Here is a 14,382-nt window from a genome sequence, read left to right as displayed (position 1 = left end):
TGCCATTCAGAAAATCCTGCAGGCTGCAGTTTGCCCATGACTGCTTTTAAGCAATGAACAACTTCCATTTAAAATTATTCTCAGCATACAACTGTCAAGAATAAAACATATTTTGAAGGGATGAAAAATACATGTAAACACAAATCTGAGCATTAAGATGTTTAAGCACTAAGTTGCTTATCAATTATATGATCATCTTGTTCCATTTAGTTGAGGTTACAGGATAGGTCCAAATATATTATCACTGATCTAATAAATAGGTAATCAAATGATTCCTCTACTGCAAACAAGCCAAGTACAGTACTCAGTTTAAATCATATACAATATATAACAAATAATTATTTGTTGTATAAGGATTAGATAATAATGACTAGATTTCAGAGTTGTATGCTACCAAACAACTCATAGATCACTTACTTATGATCACAATTTAATTCAATTATGCTAGATTTGCTTAGAATTTATAGACTGGTAATCTAAGGCTAGTTCCATGTACAAAATTTGAGAAAATCTTTACTCAAGTTATCACAGTTATTGTAATAATTCTTTAACCCTTTCGTTACCAAACCGCCCAAAGCCGCCCGAAAAAAATTTTGGTTAATGTGACCAAACCGCCCGAATTTACCTATTCATATTTAAATGAGAATATCAGAGCAAATCTCTTTAGTACATTCGTGAAAACACATGATTATGCTTCGTAAACAGTTAATCTACAGTTTTGTACAACGATCGACGTGTAATTTTAATTCCCTGAATTTTGGGAGATTTTTTTCCACATTTTTTTCGGCATCGATTTTTCTTCAACTTTGAAAATGGATAGGAGTTTCATGTTATCAAGCATTGATTCCGAATTGGAAAATTTGTGAAACAAATACTGGGTACTGTTGTGGATTTAGTTTTTATACAGGGAAACTAATGTTAGTCAGCATGGCTTAGGGTATGATGTGGTCTGGAAGTTATTGTTTGAAGTGATCAATGCCAAAACAAATTTACGCAGAATGTAAACAAAACACAAAATCGGGGATCAAAGTTTGCAAAATTTGTGAAGCAAATACTGGGTACTGCTGTGGATTTAGTTTTTATACAGGGAAAATAATGTTAGTCAGCATGGCCTAGGGAACGATGTGGTCTGGAATTTATCACTTCCATACCATAACCAGGGCCGTATATCATTTTTTGACTGATTTCTTTAGTTTGGTCAAACTTACGGCTTTATGGTACACCTGTTGTGCATTAAATTCAACTGATGATATAGTGATGTGCACATTTCTTCTTTATCAAAATTTTGTTGCATACCCATTTGAATATTAGCTGATTATTCATTTTCTATGGTGATGTTTAAACAAAATTTTAATATTTTTATCTTTTGCTCAATTTAAAATTTTAATATTTTTACCTTTTGCTCAATTTACCTGGATTTACCTGTAATTAAAGTCACTTTGAGACAAAAGTTATGCAATAGAATTGATTAAGAATCCTTTCTTTAATTATGTTCCAAATATCACATTAATATGTTGATAAAAGTAAAAAAGTTACAGTTATTTAATGAAACAAGCCTAGATTCATGATTATTTTAGAATTTAATTGAAACTCATGAGGGGTGTATTTTGGTCAGAAATATAGTAACGAAAGGGTTAAAGTCCTGTGGCTTATTTACCTGATCAAGGATTGTATTTTCACTAAAACCTAATATATTCTCAGTCATTTTAATATTTGATATCATACATCTCTAATAATTAGCTTGTTACATAAAAGTAACAATTTTCATCTGTAGAATACAATTGATTCTGAAATTGAATATGAATTACCTTGTGAAATGGTCCAATAATTTGTGTGTTAGCATAAGACTTGAAGAAATAATTTTCTATATGACTGATCATGAGCCTTGGTCCATCATGTGAATAGGTAGCTACACTCTCAATTATTGGTGGAACTTCAACTGGGCCAAAATCTTAAAAAACAAATTTAAAATAGAATGTAAACCAATTTAAATGTATAAATTCACAAGTACAATAATTTAGAAATAAACTATAAATTTCTCCTGCATAAAAACAAATTTCTGTACACGGAAAACAATCTATAACTAATTTAATTAGTAATGTAACCAATTTAATACATAAACTATTAAGTTAATGATTTAAAATAAGGATTTTATTTTAAAGTAAATTTTCCAATCAATTATATTCTGGACTGTAACAAAAATGTCATTTAATATTAGTATAAAACTTAATGAAATTATCAAATCAGTTCAATTTTAACTCTGTTTTCAATTTTTAGAATTTACCTAATACACAGTTTCATAGCTAAACAAAAAATATTGAATCTTTTCTTTTATCTGTTTCTGTCATGAGACAGCAGCCATGCTGAGGCACCACCTTGAACGATTTTTAGTTGAATGACTCAACTCCAGTACTTTTTATTTAAGCCTGGTACCTATTCTATTGGTCACTTATTCATATAGATATTAATTTTATCATATGTATCAGTATACAATTATACAATATAAGTAAATTTATAGTTATTTACTTAGAAGAAAAGATTTACAATCATACAATAATACTACTTTATAAAGTTACACCATACTGCTTTCATATATTGGCCTTCCATGCCTTAGGAATTTAGCTTGGTTGAATTCATCTATTAAACTTTTGAACAAATTAAATATATTTAAATCAGAAGTTATATGTACAGATCTTTAGTTAGAAAAAATATTTTTCCTAACTAAAGTTCACACTATCATGCATAAGTGTATTCTTGTTCAAAATTTAGACAGTTAAAAGAAACTCAAATATTCAGTACAAATAGAACACCTTCCTTAAGAGAAACAACAATACTTGTGGCAAGATTTAAAAGGTATTTCATTTAAAGGTCCATGCCTTACATTCAAGCCCCATGTCTTGCTACCATGTAGCATTTCAGTTTATCCACAATCATCATAAGTCTGCCCTCCATTCTAAGAGAAAAACTCCCTGTTAGCAGTAGAATAGCTTTATAAGCTTTTTCTAACCTGTATTAACTGTCATTATGCTTTCAGAATATACCTTTCCCTCCACTGCTAATTAGGTCCCCAAAGTAACAGAAGCCAGCAATTACTTCCAGAGAGCTGTTCAAGTATTTGAGAAGATCTATTTCATGTGTTTTGTGCATCGCTTACATACAAAATCTATTTCTCTGTCCCTGTGATCTCACTACCACTCTTTTGCCTCCATAGTTTACACTGGGCACAGTGGAATTTCTACCTTCAGATTTTGATGACAGCACTTTGAGAACTTTTAAGCCTAGGTTTTGCTTGCACATCTGGAATTTCCTGTCTTAATTCTATAACAGATTCACAATAAAAACTAGGTCATCAGCACATAGCAGTTACATGGATAGCTTGTCTCAACTTCTTTCTAATAGCCTAGAAGATTATACTGAACATTATATTTAATATGCAAGTGAGGGGACCCTTACACATTAAATTTCTTGCTCTCACCTTGCTGACTGACCCTTTATACATTGCTTGCACAACCCACAAAAAACATTCAAGTTTCCTAAATAACCACTTTTCAGAGAATGGTACACTGTCAAAGCCCTTCTCAAAGACAAGATATACTATGTACAGCAGTATACTCCTAGCTAAGGACTACTTCTGCAGTCGTCTCACTTAAAAGAAAGCATCAGTAGTACCCTGCCTGGCACAAACCTGAACAACATCTCATTTAGACTAATTCTGTTTCTAAATCTAATCTTTCAGTAACTTTCATAACCGATTCCATCAACTTGATGTCACGCAGTTTCCTCTAAGTGGCATTTTACTAGATATTTTTATATAGCCACATGAAGTAAAAAATTATATCATTTCTCAACAAGTATTTAAAATAGTCACTGGAACCAAAACCATTAAATCACCAGCTGATCATATTCAATTAAAACTGATATTCTTAATAATTAAAAAAAAAACTGTACCCCAAAGTTTAAACCATTTGTTATATTCCTTTTGAAATATTCCTATCTTTGTTTCAATTAATTTTGAAAATAATGAAGAATTTAGTAAAATAATTTAATCATTATTAAACTGTTGTGGGACATAAATTGGCATGAAATTTTGAGGGGAGGTTTTAATTCAGAACTCTTTAAAACAGGAAGTTTTTATCATAGAACCAGGGATAGTCTCAGGTAAGTTGGTATCAGAAGGATTAATGAGAAACAAAAAGTTCATACCTTCTGGTCTGAAGATGTGTGTCACAGGAGTCATCAAAGGAACAGATTCAGCTCCATCTTGATTAACCATTTCATTCTCTTGATCAACTTTTTGCTCCTTTGCAGCAGCAGCAGCTGTAGGTTTTCTACGTTTTGATACCATTCTGAATCACAAATAAAAGAAAAGAAAATCTTAAAACAATCAAACAGAACAAAAGTGTTATTGTTCAAAACAATGTCATCTCTTCAAAACTCATCTGTTTCAATCCAATGACAGAGTCTATGTGTCTGTTCAACTTCCATCTAAAAATATACAAATTGTGCTCAAATCTCTCTCACATCCCACCCTGCATTGTATAAAAGCTACATCAGACAATGTGACAAAAAAATGGAATGGTGACTGGCAAAACATCTTTGATCACCTTAAATTCATTGATTGACATCAGCAAACTTCTGACAAATCAGAAGTTATTGATTGAAAACCAATCGAGTTTTGATTAAGTTAGCTCTTTAAAAAATAGCAAACAACAAGCAGAGCTTGAACAGAGACAAAAGAGACACAATCAGGTATGAAGTTAAGTTAAGTTCAATATCAATTGTTGTTTGACAATTAGACTGGTCAGCATAACATTCTGCAATACCCAAAGACCAAACAGCTATTAACCTAAAACTTAACAATGGCAGAGGACACTGATATTCACTCACTCTATTCATTTCTATATACAATCACATAACCAATCCAATTAAATTATTAAAACAAGTACAACATTCTCTTAGAGAATCAGGACACAGCATTAATTTCATTTTCACCAACTATTTTGTCAGTTTCTTTTCTTGGAGCAGTCATGTCCATTTTCAACAATTAATAATAAAACAGTTGACATTGGCAAACTTAATAGATAGACTGCAGTTATTTTTCTTTGGATCCTTTCATACTGTCAAATTAATATTATTGTTAAAGTGGTTTATGTGTTAATGTTTTCTTTTTCTTCAGCACCATACAAAAGAGCCTCAAAATAAAGGATCATTTTTTTAAATAAGCTCCTTGTGACTTACAAGACAGAAAGTTGTGAGAGTAAAACTGAGAGTTGAAACAAAGTGGGTATTAAGATTTATTTAACTGTATCGGTTTCAATTTCTTTTGTAACATTTTCATTTTGGTAGCATTATTAGTGCCCTCAAGATAAGATTACTGCAACTAATTACACTCCGCCTTTAAACGTGGCTCATCAAGTGTTAATAAGGCATTACGACTGTGTCCATCCTGTCTTTTCAAGGATATCTTAGACTACTTCATCCAAATGTCACTAAAAGTTTTGTTTTTTTAAAACAATTAAAAAGTGATCTGGCTATATCTAGTAAATTGAGTGACTACGTAGACACCTTCATTGATATGTTAAATTAAGGTACCTATATAATCAAATGCATATGAGACATGTCCTGATATGGAATGAATGCGAGTTTAGTTTACCAAAACTGTTGTACATACAATCTTCATAAATAACACTGGACAACAAAGCTGTGTTGTCACATAATGTTAAAGAAAACCTTCCATTCCTGTGGGTCATGTTGTCGGTATGGAAGAAACTTATTCTGAAAGGATTTAATTACTGAGTTTCCCTCTCACATGCTTCACTCGAATATTTGTGGTGATTTAAAGGTGATTTCCGTCCTCCTAGGACTGCACCTGAGATATACCAAAAATATGTGCTTCTTATTTACTATTTACTATTAAGTATTTGCTTTGAACCCGATTCTAATATAGTATTGATATATGTAATTATGCGTATAACTCAAAATCCTGATGTGCTGCAGCAATTCTGAGATCGGATTCGGAATCAGCGTACTCGATTTAGTTTGGTACAGCATCATTTGACTGGGTAGCAAATTTTGTTTTGTTGCCCAGTTTGAAATTTTGGCACAAGCCAGCAATTTCGGGGGAGGGGATAAATCGAGTACATTGACCCTGTGTTCAACTGGTATTTATTTTATCGACTTCGAAAGGATGAAAGGCAAAGCTGACCTCGACGGAATTTGAAAAAATATATATAAAGACGGACGAAATGCCGCTAAGCATAGATAATGCAAACTGCACAATTAAGATTTCGTAACTAAGTACACGATAGGAATCAAACCGTTTACAGAGATATATTTAAAGAAATTGAAGACAATCGATTGTTCATAAATAAAAGTGGATATAATATTAGAAGCAAAGAAACTGACAGAAACAAATAATATTTTTAATTTTTTATAACTGAGTAATACTCGCCTATAAAAAAAATGACAATCATTAGATACAAACATAAGTTTTTACACTTTAAACATCCAACATCCATTTATTTCATAACTAACTTTTTTAAAAGGCACGATATATAAAGAAACAAAGATTTGTCCTAAATCAATGCAAATTTTGTAAATAAAAGAGAAGTAAATCGAAAATATACCTCGGTAATTTCTGAAAGTGCCAACAACTTGATTATCCCGCCATTTAAACTGAACTACAGACACAATGATTGGATAATATTTTGTGAAGTACAGAAATACGCATGCTCAGATCGTTCTGAGCATTTCGTATACTTCCGATAGAAAATGTTAGACTATCTTTGGTGATGCAAAGAGGAAGATAGAGCTCAAAATATTGAGTATATATATATATCTATAAAATTCATATATATCAATATAAAAAATATTGCAGAAATTACAAAGTGACTTAAGGGTCAATAGTTTCTTTCATTGGTACTTATCAAACGTTAGAATAGCGATATTTAGTTACTTCCCTTCACGGTCTACGTTGAAATCCATTCGATATTTTGCGTTTTATCTTTTAGTAGTCGACAATCGACTGTACCTCTGCATCTGATCATTATTTTACTCTTCGTTTAAAATTTTTCTTAATGTTATTAATTTATTGAATCCATACATTGTGGAACCAAAATTAAAAGCAGTTACAATACAGTAAATGCGCAAACATGTGCGCGACATTTTCATATCCAAATTTCGATTCAAAAACTTTGGGGAAATTTTGAAATATTAAAAATGTTGAAAGATTATAAAATTTAAAACAGTCATAATCTCACACGTTTAAAACATGAATCTGAAAGAAAAAATATTTCAAAACATATTAAAACTGAAAAATTATAGAAAGGAAGGAGGAGCAAATAGGTTTTTAGTTGTTTTATAAAAAAATATATATTTTAAACCAATCTGTGATGCTTAAAACATACTCATCTAAGAGATTAAGGTTTTGTTCTAGCTAGTTTCCGACTCTATTGCATAGAAATGTCCTACAGTAGTACTTCATTTTATCGACCCATTCCCATCTAGATGAAAGATAGCATTGACTTCAGCAGGATTTGAACTCAGAACATAAAGGGTATTATTTTAACACGGTGTATTACATGAAGTATCCCCCATTCCCATGTGTTAAGGTAGTAGCAATTGCAGTTGTATCTTCCATCAAACTTAAGTTAGAAGACCCATTACAGTAGTCGTTCTTAAAGTTAGTGTTATTTCATAATGGGAATGGAGGCATTGGAATTACTGGGATGAGCTATGAGTGAAGATTTGTTGCTATCACTTGGAAATTTCAATTGTTATTGTCTTTTATACTGTTGCTAACAAAACTTTTAGGATTATTTTATTAGGCATAGGACACTAGAAATGAATATTGTATTTAGAGCCAAGTAGGTGATGGCTCCAAAATTCTGAGAATTATTCTAAGATCAAAATCATTCTGAATATCTGGTTTTCAGCATGTAGTTTTGTCAGTATTTTAAATTCAAATCCTGTTTGAGTCAACTGAGACTTTCTTCCATCCTGAGTCTATCAAATGTAATAGCAGTTATACTAGTTCAATTTATTCATTTGGCCAATGTTGGAAATCAGTAGTGTTTAGCATAACAACATTTTCTCTTCAAATAAAACTGTCTTACTATTGACTTCATGTATGTGATGACCATTTAAAAGTACATTTAATAAATAAATACTGAATAAAGCAGTTCTTATGACTTTAATATCAATTTTCATAATTAATTTTTCTTTAGTGTAGATTGGAAAGTGAACTTTGACCAAATTTCCAGACCATTAGCAGTATAAAAGAAATAGCTTATTGGAAAGTTTTATAAACAAAACTGTCTTAAAGATTAGACCTTTCAAACACTTATTTCTTAATACCAAACTGTTGTACACTGCCTCAACTGCAGCTATCACCAGAATTTAGTGTTATATAGGACCAGACAATGGAAAAAACAACATAACTGGACTGTCACATCACAAACTACTAGATGTTAAAACAAATGAGAGAATTTCTTCATGGTCACTTGAACTTCTAGATACAACACCCAAATTTACCTCAAATCACCCAATTGTCTCAAGGAAAGGAAAAACACATTAGACAATGTAATTCTAAAGATACAAAAAAAGATAGGGTTTTTCAAGGCTTGATCAACTATAATGAACAGGGTTGCTTAAGAAGACAGATCAAGCTAAGTAAAATCCATGTCCATGCCCACCTCTCTCTCACCCACAACCCACCCATGCTCACCACCACTATTTCCTTTGCTCCTCTTCATACCTGCACACAATATGTCCCTGTTAAATCCCTTCCCCACGACATATTCTCCTAATACACTCTCTATCAACCAGTGCCCCACCTCTAACTCCCATCCTCCTTATAAAATCTTGTGAACTCATCCTCTCCAATCTCTGGTCCACTTCACTATATACACCTCCTTGTACCTTGGGGGTTACATATTCACCATTTTTCTTTCTGCTCTCACTTTCCATCCGATGTAGCCATGTTTATCTTCTCATGCAAGACATCTTTTCTGTCCCTCAATACTACTCTCCATAACTGAGGGGGTTTTGTCTTGCTAGTTACTTAGTGACTTCACTGCTGCTGGTGTCACATAAAAAGCACTTAGTACACCCTATTAAGTAGCTGATGTTAGAAAGGGCATCCTGCCATAGAAACTATGTCAAAATAGACAGCAGTGCTTGGTGCAGTCTTCTGACTTGCCAGTTCCTGTCAAACCATCTAATCCATGCCAGCATGGAAGGAGGACCTTAAGTGATGATGCTGTCCCTGGTACTAAAAAGATTCTCATCTGTGCAGAAATTTCCACATAGCTATGCTGATACACTAGTAATTTAACCAACTATATACCCTCATACAAATCTGTGGAATAAATTTCAATGCAAGAAATCTATATTTTAAAGTAGAAATAATAGAATGTCAAAAGGACTTTTGAAATCTTTTATTATAAAGAAAATGCAGGAAATTCCTGGCTGCATAATCTTTTCCTTCCCCCTATCTCTGAAGTAAAATGGGTTTTCTATTGAATGCTTTGGAGACTTAAGATTTGCATTTAACTCACTCCTGACAATATTTCTTAATTTACTGCCAGCAGCAATAGCAGAGAGGCAAGAAATGAGTGGGTGGAAGGAGTGTGACAAAAGAGTAAGTATAAAGAGTGCTCAATAGCCTAAGGAATTTATATTTTCTCAGATTACTGAGAAGAGGAAGGTGAGAGAGAGCAATGATATTAAAAGGACTAGAATAAGTGGTATGAAGAACAAAGTGGGGTTATTTGGAGTGGAGTTAAGAGTGTAGTGATTAACAGTAACAGAGGTGGACAAAGGTAAAGGTGAGTAATGAGATAAAGACAAGACTAGGTGATGAGTGTCAACAGAAGTGGCCCAGAGGAGAGAGAGTGGTGATGGGCAGTAGATAATAGCAAAGTTAGAGTGTATTGGATAGGGAGATGAAGGTGGTCTGATGCAGTCTCTTACTGACAATCCTCATGAAGGGCAAGAGAGTCAGAGTGATGAAGATAATGTGGTCAGTACATATGGTAGGGTGATTAGAGTTATGAGTGAAAGAAGCTTAAGCAATGGGTAGATGAGAAATAAGAGTCAAGTATGCATGATGAAAGGGAAACAAATGTAGGTTTTGCAGGGTACAAAACACTACTCTTGTGTCAAGGTATATTTTACCATGGATGGTTGAGTCTACTTCAGTACAATGTATCACCAATCAGTACAATCCTTTCTTATCTCTTATGTGAAGTACAGTATCTTCACCACACCATTCCAAGTCTTTCTTGGTCTTTCTTTTCCACAGGTTACTCTAACTTGGAGTACTCATCACTTCCTTATGCAGAGTCATCCTCCATACACATCACACCAGGACAGTCTTCTTTCTTGATTTCTCTTATACCCAATTTTTTTCTCAGCCACACACAGTACTCTTGCATTCATGCACATGACATTACACATCCACTGGAGCATGCTTGCCTCATTTCTCTTTAGTCTTTACAAATTTTCTGCATTTAAGGTCCATGTCTCTCTAAGAGAGAAATCATTTGTAGCCAGCAGAGGTAATAGCTCCCTGATTGCTTTTCCAACCTGCTCTTACCCTAGCTACTATACTTTCTGAACAACCACCTCCACTGCTAATAAGATCATATCAGTAGTAAAAGCTACTCCTGGTAAGCCAGCTAAGAAGTTAAGAGTTTACTTCAGTGTACGCCTAGTACATATTACTCCAGTGCATCTACCACATGCATATCTTGCTTTCTCTGAATGCCTACCTCTGATTTCATCCACTACTCACATGTCCAAAGGTTACACTGGGTACAGCAAACAATTCCTACTTACTCTTTATCTGCATATAGAGCAAGGCCATTTCCCTGATATTACTGGCATCCTTTCCTCTTCCCTACTTTCTAACACCTTACTCTTTGCTAAGTTGACCTCGAGATTTTTTATTCTAGGTTTTGCCTCCATGCCAGAAGTTTCTTCTCTAATCATACTACAGATTCAGTTATAAAAATTAGATCATCAACGTATAGGAGGTCACATGGACAGCTGCTCTTAAATTCCTATGTGATGTCCTGTAAGACAATGATGAATTGGAGGAGGCTTAGGACTTTCTAATATTCTATTTCCAATACTTTTGAGGAGTGAGTTTGTAATGGGAAACCTTGCCATGATTTTATCTACTAAACTTGTATTCTACTAATTAGAGACACAAAACTCATTTTCAAAAATTCTGTTTGACCTTTCTAACTGCTGTCTTATTAAATTATCTGCTTAACTTCACAATATAAGTAGACAGAGAGATCATTCTGACTTTCTGACAGAGCCACAGAAATGGGAAAGATCACACTTTGGCTCATTGGCTCTTAGCTGAAGAAACAAAGGCCAGTTACCTCATATTAAGTGAAACACAACCAGCTATGACCAAAACTATAAAAATAACTGGATACTACTAAGTGGCAAGTCATCCAACCTATCACAATAAACATTTTCACAAGCATATATATTGCCTCACAAACACATATATTTGTACACTTCAATTGAAAGAAATTCAATGATAAATTTTTGTAAATGTTCATGAATAAATACATGGCTGCTCTCAAGCACTTCTCATGAGGAATTCCAGAAGGAGCTTTGTGAGACCACTGTAGAGACGCTTCTGAAAAAAAATTTCAGTAACCGTTGGAAAATCAATTATAGCAGTGACTTGATCAATTCCCAGTAATATCTGATGAAGGAATTTTTTATATTCCAAAACATTATATCAGACTATGTATAATTAAATTATAACAGTTATTATTATAGTCCACTCTGCTCAACTGGTTATGGTCAAGCAAATCTGTGGTATTGAGCAGAGTATTTGCTGTAGCCCATCTTTTATACCAAGACAAAACAATATACATGATAACACTTCCAATCAGTTAAGATCAGAAGCCTTGAGAGCCACTACCTGGCACTGCATCAGGACATTTATTATTATTATTATTATTATTATTATTATTATTATTATTATTATTATTATTATTATTGAGTGAGAGAGCAGTGCATGCCATCAAAGTGACACTGGGGTAAAATATACAAAGCCCAGTATACCCATTGTGACCACCCATCTGATAAGGGTACACCAGACACATGCATCACAATCATATGTGCGTGACATGGTGATCTCATATCAAGATAAACAGCACATGACCTTGCAGGTGGGGCCCAGTTAAAATTTTCTTCTGGTCAAGTAACCCATCCCACTCAAAAGGTCCCTGAACAAGGGCTGTTTAAGGATGTTGAACGAAACACCCATGTTTCCAGAGGTGAATTATTCAAACCCCAAAGAATCCCGTTCAACATATGGCTATGATGCTCCCCCACTATTTCTACTCGTGATCAGAGATGCACATATCATCAGCCACCAAGGGACATGCTCAACTGGTTAAGGTAAAAAAACTGAATAGCAAATCTGTGGTATTGAGCAGAATATTTGCTGTACCAAGACAAAACAATGCACATGATAACACTTCTAATCAGTTAAGATCAGAAGCCACGAGAACCACTGCCTGGTACTGCATCAGGACATTATCATTATTATTATTATTATTATTATTAAGCTATTACAAGCTTGGGCTGGTAAGCTGCAATATACTGCAATATTTTCACAGCTGTCCCCTTCTTTACAAAGATCAGACTCTCTTTTTTCTATAATCCAAGAAATTCTTAATCTCTTGAAATTGTCTTTCACTTTCACTGAAACTCTCTAACAATTGCCACTAGGTTTTTCAATTAAGAATTTTTTGCATGTGGCATTCAGTATATCAACCCTTTCACTTGATTATCCAAATTTGAATTATTTTCCTTAATTCATTTTACAATCAATGAATGTTCAGTTTGTTCACAGGACTAACTTTAACCCTTTTACTGCATAAATTAGATATATCCATTCAAAATTACTTTTGACTGTGGAAAGTAGTTTTATATACCAATCTATATTTTACTTAGGAATATTATGTTTGAAACTATTTTCTGTTGAGTTTATTGAGACAATGTGACTTGCAGAAAATACCAATTCTATTTTTTGGTAGATATTTAACCCTTCAGCATTTAAAAATATATTCTACCTTTCTTATGTTCAAACTGGTCAGATCCAGCTTCTCACACCTATCTGAAATGTTATTCTTAAAATAAATAACCACATAATCAAAATCTCGAAACTATGAGATAATGCATGATAAACTCAAAAGAATGTGTATAAATATATATTACATTTGAAAGAATAATCTTAATGCTAAATAATTAATATCATTACTAGAATAGCCATGGAATTTAATTTCACTGTGAAAGGGTTAAATCTTCCTTTGTGTCTGAAACAGGAAACATGGAGCCAATTATATTTTACCTACTCAAAGAAATCTTAAAACTGAAAAAATTACCAGAAATTTAATCTTCCTGTAAAACTTCTAACTGTTTCTATTGTTGTTAGAAAGAAGGAAAAGCATTCTCAAAAAAATAAGTTATCTTTAAGATATTTTATTTTAGCAGTCAAATTCTTGCACATAGCAACATGCATACCAAATAAACCATTCTATTTTGGGCTAATGAAACTGCTTAATTACTTCACAAGTTGTTTTATCTGAGATAGGGTGTGGCATTTTCCAGTGAGATGATGTCAGTTGCTGTACATGAAGATTACAAATGACATAGCACCCACGACATTGCTTCACTATTCTACTTGTGTATAGTTATTTATTCAACCAGTTACTCTAGTTAAACAACTATTTTCTTTTATTTACTTTATATCTGTACAGCACATTTGTTTCCTATACACAAGTCATATAACTAAACTGGGATTGACAGTATATGTATATGTAAGAAAGGGGGAGGGTGGGAAAGAGTAAGTAAAAAAGACAGAAAGCACATGTGCAAGAGGAGTGGGCCACTACGCAGCTAATAGGAAGAAAATGAGTGTATGACCTACAACACATGTAAATATATATAGAAAGAGAGGGGAGGTGACATTACTATTACTTTGTACTTATTAAAGTTCCTTATAATTTTTTATGTCCTTACATATACATATATACATCATCATCATCATCATTTAACGTCCGCTTTCCATTCTAGCATGGGTTGGACGATTTTGACTGAAGGCTGGCAAACCAGATGGCTGCACCAGGCTATGTCTGTATATATATATATATATATATATATATATATATATATACAGAGAGAGAGAGAGAGAGAGAGAAATTATATATATATAATATATACATATATATATACAATATATATATATATTATATATATATATATACACACATATATATGTAATACAAACACACATATATTGCAAACACATATTAAAATATAATACTGATGCATAGAGAGCTGGTG

At 33.0% G+C, this 14,382-nt stretch overlaps 1 protein-coding gene across 1 annotated transcript in view; it reads right to left on the bottom strand.

The window, feature by feature from the left end:
• LOC115212032 (structural maintenance of chromosomes protein 4) overlaps positions 1 to 6,777 on the bottom strand; it is a 45,794-nt gene extending 39,017 nt beyond the window's left edge. The window contains exons 1-3 of the mRNA XM_029780832.2: positions 6,627 to 6,777; positions 4,204 to 4,346; positions 1,809 to 1,951 (exon numbers count right to left, since the gene is read on the bottom strand). Of these exons, the coding sequence (XP_029636692.1) occupies positions 1,809 to 1,951; positions 4,204 to 4,345 (285 nt within the window). The 5' untranslated portion in view covers position 4,346; positions 6,627 to 6,777. The remainder of the gene's footprint in view (positions 1 to 1,808; positions 1,952 to 4,203; positions 4,347 to 6,626) is intronic.
• Positions 6,778 to 14,382: the final 7,605 nt, after the last annotated feature.

The sequence above is a fragment of the Octopus sinensis genome, linkage group LG5 (genome assembly GCF_006345805.1).
Source record: "Octopus sinensis linkage group LG5, ASM634580v1, whole genome shotgun sequence".
NCBI classification, from domain to species: domain Eukaryota; kingdom Metazoa; phylum Mollusca; class Cephalopoda; order Octopoda; family Octopodidae; genus Octopus; species Octopus sinensis.
Note: the sequence above shows the minus strand (reverse complement) of the source record. Positions and strands in the feature narration are given on the sequence as shown.